General features: G+C 40.7%; 1 protein-coding gene across 1 annotated transcript in view; it reads right to left on the bottom strand.

The window, feature by feature from the left end:
- Positions 1–22,571, bottom strand: part of LOC309870346 (maestro heat-like repeat-containing protein family member 1) — a gene marked incomplete at both ends in the record, with an annotated part of 73,193 nt that overhangs the window by 33,390 nt on the left and 17,232 nt on the right. The window contains 7 exon segments of the mRNA XM_082742482.1: positions 10,741–10,863; positions 11,409–11,505; positions 12,007–12,221; positions 14,521–14,637; positions 21,004–21,108; positions 21,721–21,773; positions 22,291–22,450. Coding sequence (XP_082598608.1) covers positions 10,741–10,863; positions 11,409–11,505; positions 12,007–12,221; positions 14,521–14,637; positions 21,004–21,108; positions 21,721–21,773; positions 22,291–22,450 — 870 coding nt within the window.

Genomic DNA, 22,571 nt, shown 5'->3' with positions numbered 1-22,571 from the left:
ACCAGAAGACAACTAGACATTATGTGCCTCTTAAAAGAAGACAAGACTACTTCTGAAGTAATCTTGCCAAAAATTCATCAGATTCATGATCTAGGTCTGATAATCAGAATCGGAATCTAACATATCCTAGATTTAGCAATTTATAGGAAAGATTTGGGCAGAGGAATTTGTTATGTGGCCCCTAAAGAATGTAATCTGCACAATCCAGAATGTGGAAAATTCAGAGAACAAATGTCTAGGTTTCTTCAACAAATAAATTTCAAGGAAAAAATGATAGAAGGACGATCTATAGATTAAGAGAATTAAGAGAAAAACCAATCAACTGGAATGTCTGAATATTTAATGACATTAAGAAATAAAATTAGTTTCTTTCTTCCATGTTTTATAGTTTTCAGAGTACAAGTCTTTTTACTTCATTTGTTGATTCCTAGTTATTTTATCATTTTTTTGGTGCAATTGTAAATGAGATTGTTTTCTTAATTTCTCTTCCTGCTACTTCATTATTAGTATATAATAATCCAACAGATTTCTATATATTAGTGCATCCTAAGACTTTACTGAATTCATTTATCTGTTCTGTAGGTTTTTTTTTTTTTTTTTTAATGAAATCTTCAGGGCTTTCTATATATAGTATTGTGTCATCTGCAAATAGTGAAAGCTTTACTTCTTCCTTACCAATTTGGATGTCTTTTATTTATTTTTCTTGTCTGATTGCTGTGGCTAGGACTTCCAGTAATATGTTGAATACATGTGGTGAAAGTGGATATCTTTGGATTATATCTCACAGATACAATCAGATAACACTGACTTCATTGTAAATAACCCTGAAAATGACCCAAAGGCTGGCAGAACTACTCACAACTACCTGTAAAGAACAGCCAGATCAAAGAGGATAGGAACAGGAGACATATGGTGGGGAGCTAAACAGACCTGGGGGACTGTCTACTGGAGGAAGGGATTCCTGGACAGAGGAGGGAAAGGAATAGACTATCACACCAGGAAGCCCACACAGAGAAGGCAAACCGCATAACATTTGGGTTTGAAAACCAGAAAGGCCAAATTTCCTCAGTTCTTACAACCAGCAGACCTAAGACCTGGAATTTTAAGCATCAGCAGGACTTGCCTGTGGGAGAGCTAGAAAGGTGCTCTTAAAGGGACAGCACAAAAAACAGTCCTGCAGAGATGGAGCTAGAAGCAGCAGTTTGAAAAATGCCTGGGGCACTTGGGAGGGAGCGTTTACTAATCTCAGAGTGGGTCCTAGAGGGACAGAGATTGTTGGGAAATTTCTCCAGGAACAAAGGAGTGGACAGGTGCCATTTCTCTCCCCTGCCTCCCCCCATCCCAATAAACACACAGCCGTCTGTGGAAACCAGTAAGGCACCACTACCTACCTCACTTGCTAAAGTCACACATTTTGCTCCCTCCCCAATGGGTCTGCAGATCCATCATCTCCAGCCAGGCCTGCCCCAGTCCCAGTGCTGTGGGTCCCCTCCCCCAGAGGACCAGTTCACAAAATCTGTGAACACTGCACTTCCTGCCCTGAGCACATTTCAGACCCACCTCCTCCAATGTACTCTTGGCCTGACCCCATCCAAAGTAGTGATGCAAGCTTGGCAGTGTACAAGCAGCTACAACAGGGGCCAGCACTACTCCAAAGTGACTTCAGCCCTGGGAAGAGGGAAAGATCAGCACACACACCAGTCAAACTGCTGCCCCAGCTGTGGGTGGCAGGCGGGCAGCTGGTGGGACTACAGGCCCTACCCATCAACGAAAACTTCTTAGGGACAACACAGGGAATGTACCTTGAAGTTTGGTGCTATTGCATGTCTGAAAAATGCCTGGTCTGATTCAGTTCAAGGCCAAGGTGGAGCCAGACTGGTGTACTAACCAGACAGGGGCCAAACCCCACCCACAACAGGCAAATACCTATCTGCCATTGCAGAGGACTGGATTGAAGGCAAAAGCAACTCAGCCACGACAAACAGGTACACACATCACACATAGGCATCTCCTATGTGTGATGTGTGCCAAACATTTATCACCAGATTCTGGTGAACAGGGGACTACAGGGCACTGCAAAACACTGCAGGACCTTTTATTCATAAGACCACCACTTTCAAGAATAGGGGACATAGCTGACTTTCCTAACTCACAGAAACAGACATAGCAAGTTACACAAAAGGAGGGGACAGAGAAATATGTCCCAAATGAAAGAACAGGAACAATCACAGCAAGAGACCAAAGTGAAATGGTGATAAGTAATATGTTTGATAGAGAATTTAAAGTAATGCTCATGGAGCACCTGCCTGGATGTTTCAGTCATTGGGCATCTGCCTTTGTCCTGGGATTGAGCCCCACATTGGGCTCCCTGCTCAGTAGGAGGTCTGCTTCTCCCTCTCCCACTCCCTCTGCTTGTGTTCCTTCTCTCACTGTTTCTCTGTCACAAAACAAATAAAACCTTTCAAAAAATGATACTAATAAAAATAAAGTAATGTTCCTAAAGATAGATTTGATGAAAGAGTGGAGGACATCAGCGAGACTCTTAACAAAGAAATAAAAAAGAATGAATTAGAGATGAATAATATAATAGATGAAATTAAAAATACACTAGATGGAATTAACAGCAGACTAGAAGAAGCAGAAGAACAAATCAGTGACCTGGAGGACAGACTATTGAAAAGCAATCAAGATAACCAGGTGAAAGAAAAAAAAAAATTATACAAAATGAAAGTAGACTAAGGGAACTCAGTGACAATACCTAGTATAATAACATTTGCATTATAGTGATCTCAGAAGAAGAGAGAGAAAAAGGGGCAGAAAATTCGTCTGAATAAATAATAACTGAAAACTTACCAATTTGAGGAAGGAAACAGAAATCCAGATCTAGGAGGCACAAAATCAAAATCAGTCCAAGGAGGTCCACACCAAGAAACATAGTAATTAAAATGGCAAAAGTAGTGATAAAGAGAGAATTTTAAACACAACAATAGAAAAGTTATATACAAGGGAAATCCCTTACGGTTCTCAGCAGACTTTTTAGCTGAAACATTGCAGGCCAGAAGAGAGTGAGTGGCATGATAGACTTAAAAATGCTAAAAGGAAAAAATCTGCAGCCAATAAGAATACTCTATCTAGCAATGCTACCATCCAGATTAGAAGGAGAGATAATTTCCCAGACAAATAAGTGTTAAAGGAATTCATGGCCCCTAAATCAGTTCTATGAGAAATGTTAAAGGAAACTCTTTGAGTAGAAAGGAAAAACCATAAATAAGAGCAAGAAAAGTAGGATACACAAAAGCAGTAAAAATAAGTATATGTGGGGGTGCCTGGGTGGCTCAGTGGGTTAAAGCCTCTGCCTTCAGCTCAGGTCATGATCTCAGGGTCCTGGGATCAAATCCCACATCAGGCTCTCTGCTCAGCAGGGAGCCTGCTTCCTCCTCTCTCTCTCTCTCTGCCTGCCTCTCTGCCTACTTGTGATCTCTGTCTGTCAAATAAATAAATGAAATCTTTTTAAAAAAGTATATATAAAAAAAGTATATCTGTAAAACTCAGTCGAGGATCTCATAAAGTAAAAGGATGGAGGAGTTCAAACTTAAGTGACCATCAACTTAATATAGACTGTTATATGCAGAAGATTTTATATACAAACCTAATGGTAAACACAAATAAAAAACCAATAATAGACATGCAAAAATAAGGAGAGAAGAATATAAGTATATCATGAAAGAAACCCAACTTATTATGAGAGAAGAAAGGAACAGAGAAGAACTACAAAAACAACCATTAAAAAGTGATAAAAATATAGTAAGTACGTAAGAGTCAATAATTACTTTGTATGTAAATAAACTAAATGCTCCAATCAAAGACATAGGGTGATAGAACGGTTAAAAAATAAGACCCACCTATAGGCTGTCCACAAGAGACTCATTTCAGACCTGAAGACACATGCAGATTATAAGTGAAGAGATGGAGAAACATTTATCATGCAAATGGATGTGAGAAGAAAGCTAGACTAGCAATACTTACATTGTACAAATGGACTTTAAAACAAAGACTGTAACAAGAGGCCAAGAAGGACCTTTTATAATCATAAAGAGGACAATCCAACAAGAGGATATAACAATTGTAAACATTTATGCACCTAACATGGCAGCACCCACATACATAAAACAATAACAAATATAAAGGAAGTAATCACTAGAGATACAATAATAGTAGGGAACTTTAACACCCCACTTATATCAATGAACAGATCATCCAAACCCAAAATCAACAGGAAACAATGGCTTTGAATGACATATTGGACCAGATGGATTTAATAGATCTATTCAGAACATTCCATCCTAATACAGCACAATATGCACTCTTTTTAAGTGCACATGGAACATTCCCTAGAATAGATAACATTAGGCCACAGAACAAGAATCAACAAATTAAAAAAGACTGAAGTCGTACCATGCATCTTTATTTTTTTTTCTTAAAGATTTTATTTATTTATCTGAAAGAGAAAGACAGAGAGAGGGCGCACAAGCAGTAGCAGGGGCAGAGGGAATAGGAGAAGCAGACTCTCTGCTGAGCAGGGAGCCTGACATGGGGCTTGATCCCAGAACCCTAGGATAAGGCAGATGCCCAGTTGAGCCACCCAGGCATCCCCCATGTATCTTTTCTGACCACAACGCTGTGAAACTAGAAATCAGTTACAAAAAAAAAAATCTAAAAAGAACACAAATACATGGAGGTTAAATAAGATGCTACTGGGGCACCTAGCTGGCTCAGTTGGTTAAGCATCTGCCTTCTGCTCAGGTCATGATCCCAGGGTCCTGGGATTGAGCCCCACCTTGGGCTCCCTGCTCAGCAGGGAACCTGTTTCTTCCTTTCTGCCTTCCTTGTGTGCTTGCTCTCTCTCTCAAATAAATAAATAAAATCTTAAAAAAAAATAATGTGCTACTATGTATGACCCAATGAAAGGGTCAACCAACAAATCGAAGAAATCAGAAAACACAGGGGAACAAATGAAAATGAAAACACAATGGTCCAAAATCTTTGGGATCCAGCAAAAGCTATTTTAAGAGGGAAATTTATAGCAATACAGACCTACCCCAAGAAGCAAGAAAAATCTAAAATAAACAAACAACGTAAACTCATACCTAAAGAAGTTTGAAAAAGAAGAACAAAAAAACCCCAAACCAGTAGAGGGAAGGAAATAATAAAGACTAGAGCAGAAATAAATGAAATAGAAATAAGAGATAGTAGAACAGATCAATGAAACCAGGTGCCAGCTTTTGACAAGATTAACAAAATTGATAAACCTTTAACCAGACTCATCAAAAAACTTTTAAGTGAGAGGACTCAAATAAACAAAATCAGAAATGAAAGAGGAGAAATACCAACCAACACCACAGAAATACAAAGGACTGTAAAAGAACATTATGAAAAATTATATGCCAACAAATTGGGACAACCTAGGAGAAAAGGGTAAATTCCTAGAAACATATAACCTCCCAAAACTGAATCAGGAAGAAATAGAAAATTTGGACAGACTGAAGGCCAGCAATGATATTGACTCTGTGAAAAGACAAACAAACAAACAAACAAAAACAAAAACAACAAAAAAAGTCCCCCCCCCCAAAAAAAGTCCCAACAAATGAAAGTCCATGACCAAATGGCTTAACAGGTGAATCCTACCAAATATTTAAAGAAACTATTTTAAAAAATAGAAGAGGAAGGAAAACTTCCAAATTGATTCCCTGAGGTCAGCATTACCCTGATACCAAAACCAAGAAGGACATTACAAATACAGAGAATTATAGGCCTAAGTCACTGAACATAGATGTAAAGATCCTCAACAAATATTAGCAAATGGAATCCAACAATACCTTAAAAAAAATAATTCACCATGATCAAGTGGGATTTATTTTGGGGATGCAAGAGTGGTTCAATATTTGCAAACTTAATCAACATGATACATCACATCAATAAGAAGGATAAAAACCATATGATTATTTCAACAGATGCAGACAAAGCATCTGACAAAGTACAACATTGACTCATGATAAAAACCTTTCACAAAGCAGGTTTAGAGAGAACATACATCAATATAATAAAGACCATATATGAAAAACCCATAGCTAACGTCATACTTAATAGTGAAAAACTGAGCGCTTTTCCCCTAAGGTCAGGAATAAGACAAGCATGTTTGCACTTACCACTTTTATTCAACATACCACTGGAAGTCATAATCACTGCAATCAGATTAGAAAAGAGAATAAAATGCATCCAAAAAGGTAAGGAAGAAGTAAAGCTTTCACTATTTGCAGATGACATGATACTATATATAGAAAAACCAAAAGACTCTACCAAAAAACAAAACAAAACAAAAAAACCTACTAGAACTGATAAATCCATTCAGTAAGATTGCAGGATACAAAATCAATGTACAGAAATCTGTTGCATTTCTATACACTAACAATGAAACATCAGAAAGAGAAATTAAGAAAACAACTTAATTGATAATTGTACCAAAAAATAATTAAAAAATAGAAATAAACCTAACCAAGGAGGTGAAAGATCTGTACTCTGAAAACTATAAAACACTGATGAAAGAAATTGAAATAACACAAACAAATGGAACGATAGTCCATACTCATGGATTGGAAAAACCAATATTGTTAAAATGTCCATACTACCCAAAACAATCATACTACCCAAAACAATCTATAGATTTTATGCAAGTATTTTTCATAGAACTAAAACGAAAGATCCTAAAATTTGTATGGAACCACAAAAGACCATGAATACCCAAAGCAAATTTTAAAAAGAAAAAGATTGAAGTATTATAATACCAGATTTCAAGTTATGCTGCAAAGCTTTAGTTATCAAGACAGTATGGTTCTGGCACAAAAACAGACACACAGATCAATAGAACAGAATAGAAAGCCCGTAAATAAGTCCATGATCATACAGTCAGTTAATCTTCTACAAAGGAAGCAAGAATATGAATGGGGAAAGATTGCCTCTTCAACAAATGATATTGGGAAAACTGGACAGCTACATGCGAAAGAATGAAACTGAACCACTTTCTTACACCACATAGAAAAATACACTCAAAATGGATTAAGGACCTAATGTGAGACCTGAAACCATAAAAATCCTAGAAGAGAACACATGCAGTAATGTCTCTTACATTACCCATAACAATATTTTTCTAGATATATCTCCTGAGGCAAGGGAATCAAAAGCAGAATTAAAATATTGGAGTGACATCAACAAAACAGAACAAAAAAACAAGCTTCCACACAGCAAAGGAGACAACAAAAGGAAAAGGCAACCTGTGGAATGGGAGAAGATACATGTAAATGACATATTCCATAAAGGATTAGTATCCAAATTTTATAAAGAACCTATACAACTTGACATACACAAAACAAATAATTCAATTAAAAGAGGGGTGCTGGGTGGCTCAGTCATTAAGCATCTGCCTTAGGTCATGATGCTCAGGTCATGATCCCAGGGTCCTGGGATCGAACCCCACATCAGAGTCTCTGCTTGGTGGGGAGCCTGCTTCTCCCTCTGCCTGTTGCTCTCCCTGCTGTGTTCCCTTTCTGGCTGTCTCTCTCTGTCAAATAAATAAATAAAATCTTAAAAAAAAAAAAAAAAGGAAAAGACATGAACAGACATTTCTCCAAAGAAAACATGCATATGACCAAAAGAAATACGAAAAGATGCTAAAATCACTCATCATCAGGGAAATGTAAATTAAAACAATAATAAGGTATCACCTCACACCTGTCAGAATAACTAAAATAAAAAGATAAGACACAACAAAGTGTTGGTGAGAATGTAGAGCAAAAGGAACCCTCAAGGACAGTTGGTGGGAATGCAGACTGGTGCAGTCACTTGGAAAACAGTATGAAGGTTCCTCAAAAGAATGAAAAATAGAACTACCTTATGATCCGGTATATATACTGGGTATATACCCCCCAAATACAAAAACACAAGTTGGAAAGGTTATATGCACCCTATATTTATTGCAGCATTATTTATACTAGCCAAATTATGGAAGCAGCCCAAGTGTCCACTGATAGATGAATGGATAAAGAAAATGTTAGATATACACACACACAAACACATGCACACATGCACAGTGAAATATTATTCAGCTATAAAAAAGAATGAAATTTTGCTATTGGCTATTTGCTATTTGTAACAGCATGGAAGGATCTAGGGCATATAACACTAAGGAAAATAAGTCAGCCAAAGACAAATACCACATGATTTCACTCACATGTAGAATGGTATGTCTATAAACCAAGGGACACCAGGGGCTGCCAGGAATCACCAGAGTCTAGGAGAGAAGCTCCTTCACAGCTTCCAGTAGGAAGCAACCCTGCTGTTACCTTGATTTTGGACTTCCATCCTTTACAGCTGTTAGAGAATAGATTTCTGTTGTTTGAAGCCACTCAGTTATGATACTTTGTTACGGCAGCCCTAGGAAACCAATATACTGATTTCAAGGGCTTCTTCTCACTGACCTCCAAGAAGTACTGCATCCAAGAAGGCATCTCAAAAATAAGTGTCTCTAATAGCTTTAGAAGGGATTGCAGGGTCTCCCTGTACAAATCTTGAGGGGAGAAGAGAGAACTCAAAGAATTGCGGAGATGTCAGCCCCATCCCTCCTTCTAAACTTAGCTCAGTGCTCTAGCTCTCCCAGGAAGCTTTTCCTTGAGAAATTCTGCTCCACAGTTTCCCCTAAAATTTAAAGTGCCATTTGCCTCCTATTATCTTGAACCAATTCTTCTGTTGTTTTCAGCAGAGCACAAATGTCTGCCTGATGTTCAGTTTGTCCTAGTGGACTGGGAGTTCCCAGCTTACCCCAAACATGGGCAAATCCTGTCAAAATACCTTCCCTCTCTAACTATACCTACACTGAGGAAGGCCTCATGGGAATACAACCAGAGGAAACCCACCTCAGCCTTCTCTATATGTACCATACAGAGAATGGTACATAATATAAATAATACAATATAAATAAATACGAACTTCATAATATAAATAAATATGAACTGACAAAGAAGGATCACCAGACAGCTGAAGAAGAGGCCCAAACAGACCAACTGACCCTCAAAAAAGCTAACCTAATTCAGAAAATAGAAACTTTTATTTTTAAAGATTCTTACTAATACCCTCAAAAAAATCAAGAGTTTGTGGCATCAATAAAACAAGCACAGCCAATCAAGATAAAGGAGTAATCAGAGAACATGAAAGAATTCCTAAGAATTAAACATACAAATGCAAATTAGTAAAGTGAATTGCTCTTCCTTCCCTCAAGGAAACACTAGAGGCTCTGTGGGAGATGGTTTCAGCTCTCTTGCACCTGGGATTCTCTAAACGTATTTATCCATGCGCCTTTAGTAAAACCATGTCTGAACCTTTCAAACTGGTTTCAATTGTATAATAGTTAAAAATTAGATTTGAGTGTCCACTTCTGGGCCAGAAAATTTTAAAGTATGACAGCAGTAATCAATGAGTGCTCTCAAGAAAGAAGTACATATCATGAGGAACATTCAGACTATATGACCTGGTAACCTCTTCAGATGATCGCATTTTTATCAAAGAAGGTAGAAGAGCCTTATGTGTAACTGCCAAATCTATATTTCTCATCCTCTCAATAAAACAACAACAACAACAACAAACCACACAACTTACAAAGAGACAAACATCAAAGAGTTCATTACCACAGTGTCTTTGGCCTCCTGGGAACTGGATGCCTCCTTCAGCAAAACTTCTGTGGGTGGCAGGCAGAGCACACTCTTACAGCATGTTCGGAGAAGATCTGTTCTTTCTTCCACCTCTGTGAGGGGACTGAAATTCCTACGATCCAGGAGGAAGTAGTAAAAATGTAATGAAACAGTAATGCCCAGGAATAACAGCTGAGGAAGGTTCAGAGAGGGACAGGTGGCAGTAAGAAGTTACCAGAAGAAAAAGAAACAAAAGAAGAAAAAGGAAACTAAATAAAGTTTATCAATGCCAGGAACAGCCTTGAAAGCAGAAGAAAGCCTGAACCAGAAGCAACAGCAAATGCCTGTGAAGATGAGAAAGGTGGTCTCTGCCAGGAGCTCCGAAATCCCATCTAAAAAAATCTTGGTGAAAGGAGGTGGCAGATATTGTATGGTGAATGTATACTACTGCCTGGGGCCCCCTGTGACTAGAAGCAGAAGCAGAAAATGAGCTGGGGACAGACTAGGGAATAAAGGACTGAAATCTACTCAAAGCATGAAGACAGAGTGGTTGGAACACCCATTACCTGAAGTCAGTGATGATATTCATCGCCTTCAGCCTAAGGGAGCTGGAGATGGAATTCAATGGCTCCTCCCTGATTAACTCCTGTAATACACCCACCCAAAGACCAGAGACCAAGAGGATATGAACATATTTTTCTTGCCTCCTTCCGCCTCTTCTCACCCCACACTGTATTCACAAGAAACTAGAACCTAGAATTTTCAGGGACTTCCAAAAACTCAGAAGGATAGGCCTTCTCTCCTACTCCCAAGCATACCTTCCCCACAGTACTCACACCCACCCTGAGGATAGGAAAAGGAACAATAAAGTAGGAAAAGGACACTAGAAAATCTGGACTTTTCTCCTCCAGGCCAAGCCCAGGAGCACTGCCCATGGTTTCCCTGAGGACCCACCCTCCCTCCTCTGTGCATTTCCACCATCATCCTCCTGAGTTGTACTTACCACCATGAAGGTTACAATTTCTAGTTTCTGAACGAACTTGAACTGAAAGGCCATAGACTGGCTGCTAATGATGTTTGTTAGCTTGCTCAAGGCACCCAGGTACTCCAGCTTCAAGTTCTTATCCTGAATCAATCGGTATGCTCAGGGGTTTCCAAGGTAGGAATGATCTTGGGTTAAGGGAAAACTACCTACACAAAATCTGGGAGACAAGAAGCTGAGGCTTCCATAGCTTTCTCTAGGCTGAGATCTTGACTCTTCCCTCTGAGGACCGCTTAGGAAAGCAAAGCCTGTGGCCTCTTTATGGGGAAGAGGCCACCCCTCTTACCAACTTCTTTCTGGAACTTCATACTTACTCTTAAGTTAGGACCGACCTAGCTAGATTTCTTATCACTCAAGTTATTGTCTTTTTACCAAGTAAGTTCTCCTGAAGGATGTCTAGTTGGATGGTAAATGAACAGGAGTTGGGAAAGGCTTCTTCTCCTACCCTAGGGGCACATTCTCTGGACAAATGAAAGAGGTAGGAAAATTCTTTAGGGACTCCTTCTTACCTCCCCTAAAGGAACTGCAATAGTCCCACCCCCCTTGTTCCATCCAAGGCCAGGCATTTTCTCGGAGGGGAAGGGTAAAGAAGGCAGGGAGGGGACACTGGAGAAGTAAACAGGAAGTACCTTTTCAACAATGCAGTTGCAGTAGTGTTGGAGCGCCAAAGCCAGGATGTTGTCCAAATGCGTGATGATGCCTCCCTTGCTCTCGAAAATAATCTTGCTACAGCTTAAGTAGATGATGTTACAGACCAACCCCCATTCCCTTTGCTGATGTTTCATGAAACATCAGCAAAGGGAATGGGGGTTGGTCTGTAACATCAGACAACTAAGTGGAAGGACAACTAAGTGAAAAATACTGTAGGTGGATACTGAGCATCTCCACCTGGCTCCCTACCAGGGGCACCCTGACGTCTCCCCATCAAAATCTGAATGCGTCATCTTCCTCCCCATGCCAATGTAGGAGGAAGGGGGAAACTTGCCTTCTCTTCCTCTTAACCTCCTTGCCTGATGGGGAAATGGAGGTTCAGAGAGGAATGGATTGGCTAGATGGTCCAGAAGGGAAGCTGGGGTTGTGGAATGGTGAACAGCTGGGAGGAATGTGGTGCCTCTGGTGATACCAGGGCCTGAAGCATGAGCATAAAGGAGCACAGGAAAGGGAGAAGAAGATGAAACTTCCCCACGGTTGATCAGAGGGAAATACAAGCATTTATAGGTGAGTCACAAGGCCTCAGAGAAGTGGGAAGTCTGGAGTGATGGGGATGCTTCAGAAGGCTCTGTGTGGGAGGCTGGCAGAGTTCCCAGGAATGCCATCACCTTCATTAGTTTGAGGATGAATGATGAGCCCTTGTCCGTGAGGATAGCACTGTACTCTTGAAGTTGGTCCAGGACTATCTTCAGATACTTCATGGACACGATACTCAGTGCCGTAGCAATGCCCTGGAATGGGGATAGCCTCAACCTCGTGCCACAGCTAAGAGTTAGCCAGGCACCCTTTATGCTCTCCCAAGGGATTTAGAGAGAGGAAGGGAGAGAGAGGGGAAAGAAAAGAAATGGAAGGAAAATTGGTTCCCCTGACTTGAACTACTTAAAATCCAGATGGAGAACCAAACATCCTTTCAAGAAATAATTCAAGAAGCAAATTACAAGAAACAGACTCTTAAATTCAGAGAACAAACTGATGACGACCAGAGCGGAGGTTGGTGAGGCAATGGGGGAAATAGGAGATGGGGATTAAAGATCAGACTTATAATATTTTTAAAAAACCTCCAGAAAATAGATGATTAGATAGATAGACAGACAGATAAAGAGGCACAGGGTATGTCAAAATTAAAGAGTCTGATTTTTTTTATTTTTCATACTAACTGACAACATCCAGAAAAGCCTTTCCTGAGTATCATGGACCAGAGGAGAACCATGCCCTGCATAACGTTTGTGAACAGTGGGTCCTCGTGTATATGAATTCATCTGTGAATTCAGTAGAGATTTGTTTGGTACTTAATGCCTGGGGGTGGGAAGAAGCAAATTATCCCAGACTGTGAAAAATTAGAGTCACAGATTTGCAAAACCTTAGGAGTATCAAATTAAACACTGCAGAATAGAGAAGATTTATATGCACTAGTAATTCAGAGAAGGGTTTTGAGGAGGGGAGAGGAGGGAAGAACAAAACCAAGGCACGTTACCGACAGGATGGATGGATAATCAGAGGAAATGGAAAAGAGAGAAGACATACAGATAATGCCAATATTTCTAACTCAGGAGAACAAGAAATAGCAGTAACTGACCAAAAGGGGCAGATGAGAGAGGCTGGGGAGAGAGGAAGGAGGGAGTTCCTGCATGTGTCTTGTGGGATAGAGTGGAAGGACAACTAAGTGAAAAATACTGTAGGTGGATACTGAGCATCTCCACCTGGTTCCCTACCAGGGGCACCCTGACGTCTCCCCATCAAAATCTGAATGCGTCATCTTCCTCCCCATTATGTCTTCCTTTCCTGATCTCAGTGAAGGACACCACCTCCCAGCTGAGCATGCCAGAAACCAGGGAACTATCCTGAACATCCTCTGCCCTCTTAATCATTACCCTCTGTATCCAATCTGTCCCCAGGTGTTGGCAGAGATGTCGTTTGTACTTCCCTGGTATAGTCCCATTATATCACTGACTATTCTGTAGACATGCTCCCCAAAGTTCTTGTCTTGGAATATTATGTCAAGTAGAAATACCCACTTCCCTTCTCCTAATCTAGACCCAACTAGCCCAAGTCCTCACCCTCCCATACATCAGCCACTATATGTCTCTGTTACCATTCATGTTGCCATTAGTAAGGCTATTCTGTGTAGCCAGCTCTCTTCTTCCTATATAAGTCTGTCTCCTCAGTGACACTTTGGGCTTGGAATATAACTGATGATAGTCATGATGGTGATGGGTGCTTCTGTGAGAATTCTGTGAGAATCTGGCGGGGAAGGGGCTTTGGAGAGGGGATGCTTGAGAGGACGGCCACCAATTCTGCCAGTAAGCAACACGTAGAGAGGGCTTGTGTCCCAGGCATTGTTCTTGGAGCTTGTACATTTTTAATACTGAAAAACACGCCATGACACACAGATTCCATAGTATTCCCACACGAAATAGATAATCTAAACCTAATCATGAAGCAATAGGAGACAAACAAAAAATGAGCTACATTCTTCAAAACAAAATGTCAAGATCATGAAAAGTAAATGTTGAGGAGTGGTTCCAGATTAAAAATATTAAAGCTAGCCAATGAGGTTTATCCGAGGCGTGATTATTGCCAATTGAAAAATAGTAAAGCTAAATGATAAATTGATTCTAAATTGGATCCCAGACCAGAGGAAAAAAGAAATGTCTTTCTTTTGCTCTAAAAAAACATGGGCAGGACAATTGGCCATTTTCAGATCAGGTCTATAAATTAGATAATAGTACTGTAGCAATGTTAACTTCTTAATTTTGATCACTGTGCTTTGATTATGTAAGAGAATATCATTATTTTTACATAGTACACCCTGAAAATGGGTAAATGCGCATAACTGCAACTTCCTGAAATGATTCAGAAAATAAAATAGTAATAGTAAATAGCTTGCCTAAAGGCACACAGTGAGAAAGTGGCAGACCTAGGGTTCCAACAGGTTTTCTAGCTTGCCAGATCTCAGCTTTTAACTACTTTGTCATCCTGCCTTTTAAAGGAAAAATGTTTCTTTCCCCTTTGTCAGTTCCTCCACCTCACCTCCCTCTCCTGCAGGTCTTCATGGACACTTTGTAGGATAGAGGAAAGCATCATCTTCACCAGTTTCATATTCCTTGAGGTCCGCAAGGTAAATCCAAAGAATTTATACAGAAAATCCTAGGAGGGGTGAAAGGGCAGGGTCATGCATAGCTTGGAATGAAGTTAGGGTAGCTTGGGGAATAGCCATTACCCAAACTGGTTTTGAAATGGTCAACCAGCATCTTCCCCACTGCCCTATCCTCCACACTGGCCCTCCTGTTCTCTGGGGGTCATCTGGATAAGACAGTAACCCTAACAGCAGGGGCTAAAGCTAGAGATAAGAAAAAGCTATATTTCTAATTTCTCAGCATCTTAGGGTACAGATCATCCCTTTAGGAACTTTCTCTGATCCATATAATTCCTATTTCCAGGTAGGAAATAAAACATTCCTTACATCAATGTTTTACCATTTTCAGAGTACAGATCTTTCACCTTCTTGGTGAAGTTTATTTATACGTATTTTACAATTTTTGGTGCAATTGTAAATGAGATTATCTTCTTAATTTCTCTTTCTGATGCTTCATTAAGTGTAAAGAAATGCAACAGATTTCTGTGTATTACTGTTGTATCCTTCACTGAATTCATTTATCAGTTTCATGGAGTTTTTAGGATATTCTGTATATAACATCATATCATCTGCAAATAGTGGAAGTTTTATTTCTTCCTTGCCAACTTGAATGACTTTTCTTTCTTTTTCTTGTCTGAGTGCTATGGCTAGGATTGCCACTACTATGTTGAATAAAAGTGGTGAGAAAGGACCCCCTTATGTTGTTTTTTGATCTTAGGGGGAAAGCTCTAAGTTTTTCACTATTGAGTATGGTGTTAGCTCTGGGTTTTTCATGTATGGATTTTCTTATGTTGAAGTATGTTCTCTCTAAACTTACTCAGCTGAGAGTTTTTATCACGAATGGATATTGTACTTTGTCAAATGCTTTGTCTGCATCTATTGAGATGATCATATGGTTTTTATCCTTTCTCTTGTTAATGTGATCTATCATGTTGATGAATTTGTGAATACTGAACCACCCTCACATCCCTGAATTAAATCCCACTTGTTTATGGTGAATGATTTTGGATTCTGTTTGTTAATATTTTGCCGAGCATCTTTGCATCTATGTTCATCAGAGATCTTGGCCTGTGGTTTTCTTTTTTTATAATGCCTTCATCTGACTTTGATCAGGGTCAGGTACTAAAAATGACACTAAAATGACACTAAAAAATGACACTAAAAAATGGAAAGATAGTCCATGCTCATGGATTGGAACAATCAATATTGTTAAAATGTCCATATTACCCAAAGTAATCTACAAACTAAGGCAACTCCCATCAAAATACCAACAACATTTTTGGCAGAGCTAGAATAATCCTAAAATTTGTCTGGAATACAAAAAACAGACAAATAAAAAAAACAAAAAAGTAAACAAACAAAAAATCCAAATAGCCAAAGCAGTCTTGAATAAGAAGAACAAGGCTAGAGGTATCACAGTCCCAGATTTCAAACTTTATTACAAAGCTGTAGTAATCAAAACAGTATGGTACTGGCCAAAAACAGACACATAAATCAATGTAACAGAATAGAAAGTCCATAAGCAAACCCATGCTTTTTATGGTGGGTCAATTAATCTATGACAAAGGAGGCAAGAATATATAATGGGGGGCACCTGGGTGGCTCAGTGGGTTAAGCCGTTGCCTTCGGCTCATGTCATGATCTCAGGGTCCTGGGATCGAGTCCCACATCGGGCTCTCTGCTCAGCAGGGAGCCTGCTTCCTTCTCTCACTCTCTATCTGCCTGCCTCTCTGCCTACTTGTGATCTCTGTCTGTCAAATAAATAAAATCTTTAAAAAAAAAAGAATATATAATGGGAAAAAGACAGTCTTTTCAACAAATTGTGTTGTAAAATCTGGATAGCCACATGCAAAAAAAAAGAAAAAGAAACTAAACCACTTTCTTACACCATACACGAAACTAAACTCAAAGTGGATTGAAGACATAAATGTCTCCATTTGATGCATAAATTCTTTTTTTTTTCAAGATTTTTATTTATTTGACAGACAGATCACAAGTAGGCAGAGAGGCAGGCAGAGAGAGGAGGAATCAGGCTCCATGCTGAGCAGAGAGCTCGATGCAGGGCTCCATCCCAGGACCCTGAGACCATGACCAGAGACGAAGGCAGAGGCCTTAACCCACTGAGCCACCCAGGTGACCCTGGAACCATAAATTCTTAAAAGAAAACATAGGCAGTAATTTCTTTGACTTCAGCCATAGGAACATTTTTTTTTTTTTAGCTATGTCTCCTCAGGCAAGGGAAACAAAAGCAAAATTAAACTGTTGGGACTACACCAAAATAAAAAGATTCTGCACAGTGAAGGAAACCTCCAACAAAACAAAAATATAACCTATTGAATGGGAGAAGATATTTGCTAATGTTATATTTGATATGGAGCTAATATCCAAAATATATTAAAAAAAAAAAACTTGTACAACTTGACACCAAAAAAAGCAAATAATCCAATTAAAAAATGGTCAAAGGACCTGAATAGACATCTTTCCAAAGGGGACGTATAGATGGCTAGTAGACACATGAAAAGATCCCTAACATCATTAATTATCAGGAAAATGCAAATCAAAACCACAATGACATATCATTTTACACCTGTCAAAATGGCTAAAGATAAAAAATGCAAGAAATAACAAGAGTTTGTGGAGATGGAGAGGAAAAGGAAACCTGTGTCCTGTTGGTGGGAATGTAAGCTGGTACAGCCACTGTGGAAAATAGTACAGATGTTCCTCGAAAAACTAAAGATAGACTAACCACGTAGTCCAGCAATTTCACTACTGGGTATTCACTCAAAAAAAAAAGAACACACTAATTCAAAAAGATATATGCCCCTGATGTTTATTGCAGAATTATTTATTTACAATAGCCAAGAAATGGAACCAACCCAGTCCATTGACAGAGGAATGGATAAAGAAGTGGAATGGAATATTATCAGTCATGAAAAGAATGAAGTCTTGCTGTTGGCAATCACATGGGTCAATCTAGAGGGTACAATGCTAAGTGAAATAGAAAAAGACAAATACGACACGATTTCACTCAGATGTGGAATTTCAGATATGAAACAAACAAACAGAGAAAAAAAGAGGCCAACAACAACAAAAAATCTTAAACACAGAGAATAAATTGGTGGTTGCCAGAGGGAAGGTGGGTACGGGGACTTAAGAGTACACTTACTTTGATGAGTACCAAGAAATGTATAAAATTGTTGAGTTACCATATTGTACATCTGAAACTAATATAACATTGTTGGTTATACTTGAATGAAAAAATAAATTAAAAACAAACAAATAAATAAATAAATTTTAATAGCAAAGATTTCACTTGAAAAAATTAAAAATAAAAAGTTCCGGGTGCCTGGGTGACTCAATGGGTTAAGCCTCTGCCTTTGGCTCAGGTCATGATCTCAAGGTCCTGGGATCAAGTCCCTCATCAGCCTCTCTGATTGGCAGGGCGCCTACTTCTTCCTCTCTCTTTCTGCCTGCCTCTCTGCCTACTTGTGATCTCTGTCAAATAAATAAATAAAATCTTTTTTTTTTAAGTTCCTTAAATTCGCATAATTTAAAAATCAAAATAGCATAATCAGAAAAAGTATTTTTATGTAGTCTTTCTGTCTCCCTCTTCTGAATTTTAGCAGCCTTGATTCTTGCTTACTGTGCATTGCCCTGTCTACCTTGTAATATCCATATTTATGCACTCAAACACTTTCCTGCCTCACGATTTCCATATTTCCCATTTCCCCTGTCTGGAATCTTCCCTGGGTTCTTCAAAATGCTGTCTCACTCTCATCTTTCTGATCCTGGCTCAGTGAACCTTCCTTGACCTCCTAAATCCTCTCTAAGCTCACCATCCTGATACTTTCATTCAAGGCTTCATCACAATCACTAGTCATCTTGTTTATGCATTTGTTTGGTTAATTCTTAACTCGCCCCAACGTCTCATCTCCAGTGATAAATAAAGCTCAGGAGCAGTGTACGTCTTGTTGTTTGCTCTACTCCAGTACCTACAGAGTGCCTGACGCAGTAGACAAAAAGGGTATACCACATGTTCAAGGAACGTTCCAGCTCTCGCCCTAGAACCCCCTCTCGTCTCGACGGGCACTTTTTCTTCCTCTAGCAGATGCTCTTCAAGCCTTATCCAGAGCCGAAGTTTCCTTCCCTTCCCTGGCTATGGGCACCATTGTGAGCAGTTCCCACCTGCAGTCTTTTTGGGTCCCTTTGTCTGGAGACGCCTGAGAGTTATAATCTTCTTTCTCCCATCCCTGCCCCTTAACAACCATAGAAGCCTGGCACTGGTGACAGAGAGGTGGAGGGGTGGGGAGGTACAAAAGCCATCCCCTCTCACTTGTCTCTAAGCAGGATAGACTCTACAGTGTAGTTTCCATCCAGATCTCCCCATGTCCTTTCTTGGCCTCTCCTCTTCTATCCTGCGTCCTTTATCTGACCACAGCTTCTTTCTTGCCAAATCACTTGACAAGGACCCTCACCTTGGGCTCTGCTTCTATGAAACCTGACCTGAGGCACCTGTCTCTCTGCTTAGCTGGCACATTACTCATCTTCCCAGACTTAATCATTTGTCTGTAGAGTGACAAATCTTCCCAGTTTGCCCAGTACTGAGGCATTTCCTAGTATGCTGGACTTCTGCATCTGCGTCTTCTTCTTCTTCTTTTTTTTTTTTAAGATTTTATTTATTTGACAGACAGAGATCACAAGTAGGCAGAGGCAGACGGGGGGGGGGGGGCACGGTGGAAGCAGGTTCCCTGATGAGCAGACAGCCCAATGGAGGGCTCGATCCCAGGACCCTGAGATCATGATCTGAGTCGAAGGCAGACGCTTTAACCCACTGAGCCACCCAGGCGCCCCGGTATGCTGGACTTTTAAAGCTAAAACCAGGACAGTCCTAAGTGAACTAAGATGGTAGACCACCTTTGAGAAAGTTTTTCTGGCCAGTCCCATCGGGCCAAGAAAATAGCTCTCCCCTCTGCTCCCAAGCATACAGTGCACATTCCAATCTCGACAATTACCGCACTTATAATAATCCACTCTCTCCTCTATTCACTCAAGCAGTGATTTCCTGAAGGCAGAGTCTGTGCCTTTTATGTGAGTACCCTGTGCATAGTCCATGCCTGCTATGCCATAAGCATTTGTACATATTTTTAATAACTTAATTAATAAGATCAGGATCCCTGCTTGCTTCATTCTTCTATCCACAAAGCCTTGCACATAGCAAGTGCTTTATAAATATTTGTTAATAATTAGAGAGCTAATATTCAGTCTTGGAAATAAGGCCTCTTCCCTGGAGATCCCTCAAAGCCCAAATAAAATGTTGCTTGGCGACAGGAAAACAAGATTAAAAATGAAGAAACCTGGATTCAGTTGCCAATTTTACCAATAAATTGCTTAAGGCTCTAAATCCCTCTAGATTATGTTTCTCAGTCTGGGAGTCAGGATAATGAGTTGTCTGTTACTTGGTCTTTTGACTTTTACAAAGCAACTGCACAGGTGTCTTTGTCTATCCTCACCCACTCTCCTGTGATCAGAAGTCATTTCTGCCACTGCCCAAGTGAGGTGACTAAAATCTCACAAAGGCTAAGACAGTTGACCCAGACTGCACCAGGAGTGCATGAAAAGCCAGGACGGGAACGAGGCCTTCACCAGAACAGACCTTGAGGTCTGTGAGCAAAGGAGCTCCTTCCCTAGTCAACTCTGCAACCCCAACATCACATATACTCCTGAATCCATAGTATGACCTCAAATATTACTTGAACTAATTTGCTTCAATCTGACCCGTAGGTCAATGATCTTTCCACTGCACCAAATTACCAGCTCTATTCTTTGACCTCTGAATGACTGGGAGGTTCAGTTAAGACAACAGATGGCAAAGTTCTTGATAAAACCTTAAACAGGGGATGCCTGGGTGGCTCAGTTGGATGGGCAGCTGTCTTTGGCTCAGGTCATGATCCTGGCGCCCTGGGATCGAGTCCCACATCGGGCTCCTTGCTCAGCAGGGAGCCTGCTTCTCCCTCTGCCTCTGCCTGCCATTCTGCCTGCCTGTGCTCTCTCTCTCTCTGACAAATAAATAAAATCTTAAAAAACAAAAACAAAAACAAAACAAGACACCTTAAACACTAAGCAAATGTTAAGATATTGATATTTTTGCGGTTTCTGTGTGACCGCCAGCTCCTGGTACACTCCATCCTTCCATTCCCCGGGGCCCAGAAACATGGGCTGGCTTTTCCCACAAGTCCTGTCCTTCATGTACATTTCTGTATTCCTTCCCCACCAAACTCCTCCACACCAGCCTCCACCCCCACTTCCCTCCTTGCAACTACCACCAGCTGGCTGATATGCCCGCCTGCGCGCGCGCACACGCACGCACATACACACACCTTCTCCTCACCATCGCTGAAATAATTTATCCTCTCCAAGACAACCTTGATGAGTTGCTCCAGCCAGCTGTCATCCTTGATGGCCACTAACGACTGACTTGAAAACTAAGAGAAAGGGAGAAGAGGACCACACAGAGCAGTGGCTGGGCTTTTCTGCCTCATGGAAGTGGGTCAGAAAGAAACAAGAGACAAGGGGGCATGGTCTGTGAATATGAAAAAAGAGCTCAAGAAATGGGGAAGAGCTGAAGTACATAGGGGGGGTTAGTCAGGGCTGGAGAATAACAATATAGGAACAATGATGGTAATGCCAACTCTATGTGGGAAACCCTTTACAGTTTGCAAGGCTCTCCTTTTCCTGTATTATCCTATTTAATTCTGGGAGATGGAAGTTATTTCCATTTTGCAGATGAAGGAGCTGAGGCTGGCAAAGGCTAAATTACTTGCCCAAGGACACAAAGCTAGGGCCCCATTCCCATACTCTCTCTTGACAGTACAATTTTGAGGGTGTGGAAGGTAAGATAAGGTCTAGGATATAGTCAAAGATTCCAATGTAGAGGCCGGGAGTCCTCTCAGAACCTCCGAAAGAGGTTCTCTTGAGTAGGGAGGTCCCTTGATCATGTCTCTAGCTCAGGGGGTCTGGGGCCTCTTCTCGTTAAGGATCCTAAAGAGGGGAAGGAAGGCAAGTGTGGAGAATGGTATGTCTCTTAGAGTGCGTACCTGGAGCAGCCTGTCCTCCCACTCCTCCTGATCCAGATTCTTCTCAGTGTGATCTAGGAAAGAAGAGAGTTATAGGGACCTGCCGACCAGAAGGCCCCAGCCAGGGAAAAAGAACCAACATTGGAACACCATTCCAAGGGGTTTTTGCCCATCATCTCATTTAATTTGGATCGTGATCCTACAAGATAATTGTTCCCCCTTCTTTACAGAGGCTCCAGGAAATGTTTGACTTTTCAAAGGTCAAACATACCCCGCTGGCAAATGTTAGAGCAAGGATACGAACCTGGGTCTCTGGTTCCAAAGCCCACACTCTTTGCCGATCCTCTGAGCACAAGAAAGAGTGTTCTGGGAAATCTGGAGGCACAGAACTCTGGGCTGCATATCTGCTCAGTGCAGAACATGGTCCAAACAAACAGACCTACCCAAACGGCATCTCAGAAAGACAGAGAGACTGGTCCTGGTTCTCCTCACCCCAGGGAAGATCTATCCTGCACCTCAGGACTTCATCTCTTCTGGATTCTGCCCCAATGCCCCAGCTCCATTCCTCCCACCTCGCAGCCAACCGCTCACCATCCAGAATCTGCAACATCTGGGGGATCTCCTTCATCCACAAGTGGCCCACATTTGAGTTGATAACAGGGTGCAAGGAGGTGATAGGATGCAGGGCATGTAGTAGCCTTAGAGAGCTTATCCCAAGCTCCCTTTCACTATAGGAATTCAGGGCAAACACCTGGGAAACAAAAGAAGCAAGGAGGAGGCAGAGAAAGGATTGAAGGGAAGAGAAGGAAGAAAATCAGAACAAACCCATAGAATGGTAGAGCTGAGGCTTGGACCCTTCCTATTCTTTTCCA

Source organism: Mustela nivalis, assembly GCF_964662115.1.
Source record: "Mustela nivalis genome assembly, chromosome: 7".
Classification (NCBI taxonomy): domain Eukaryota; kingdom Metazoa; phylum Chordata; class Mammalia; order Carnivora; family Mustelidae; genus Mustela; species Mustela nivalis.
The sequence above is the reverse complement of the archived record's forward strand: the minus strand, read 5'-3'. Positions and strand labels throughout refer to the sequence as shown.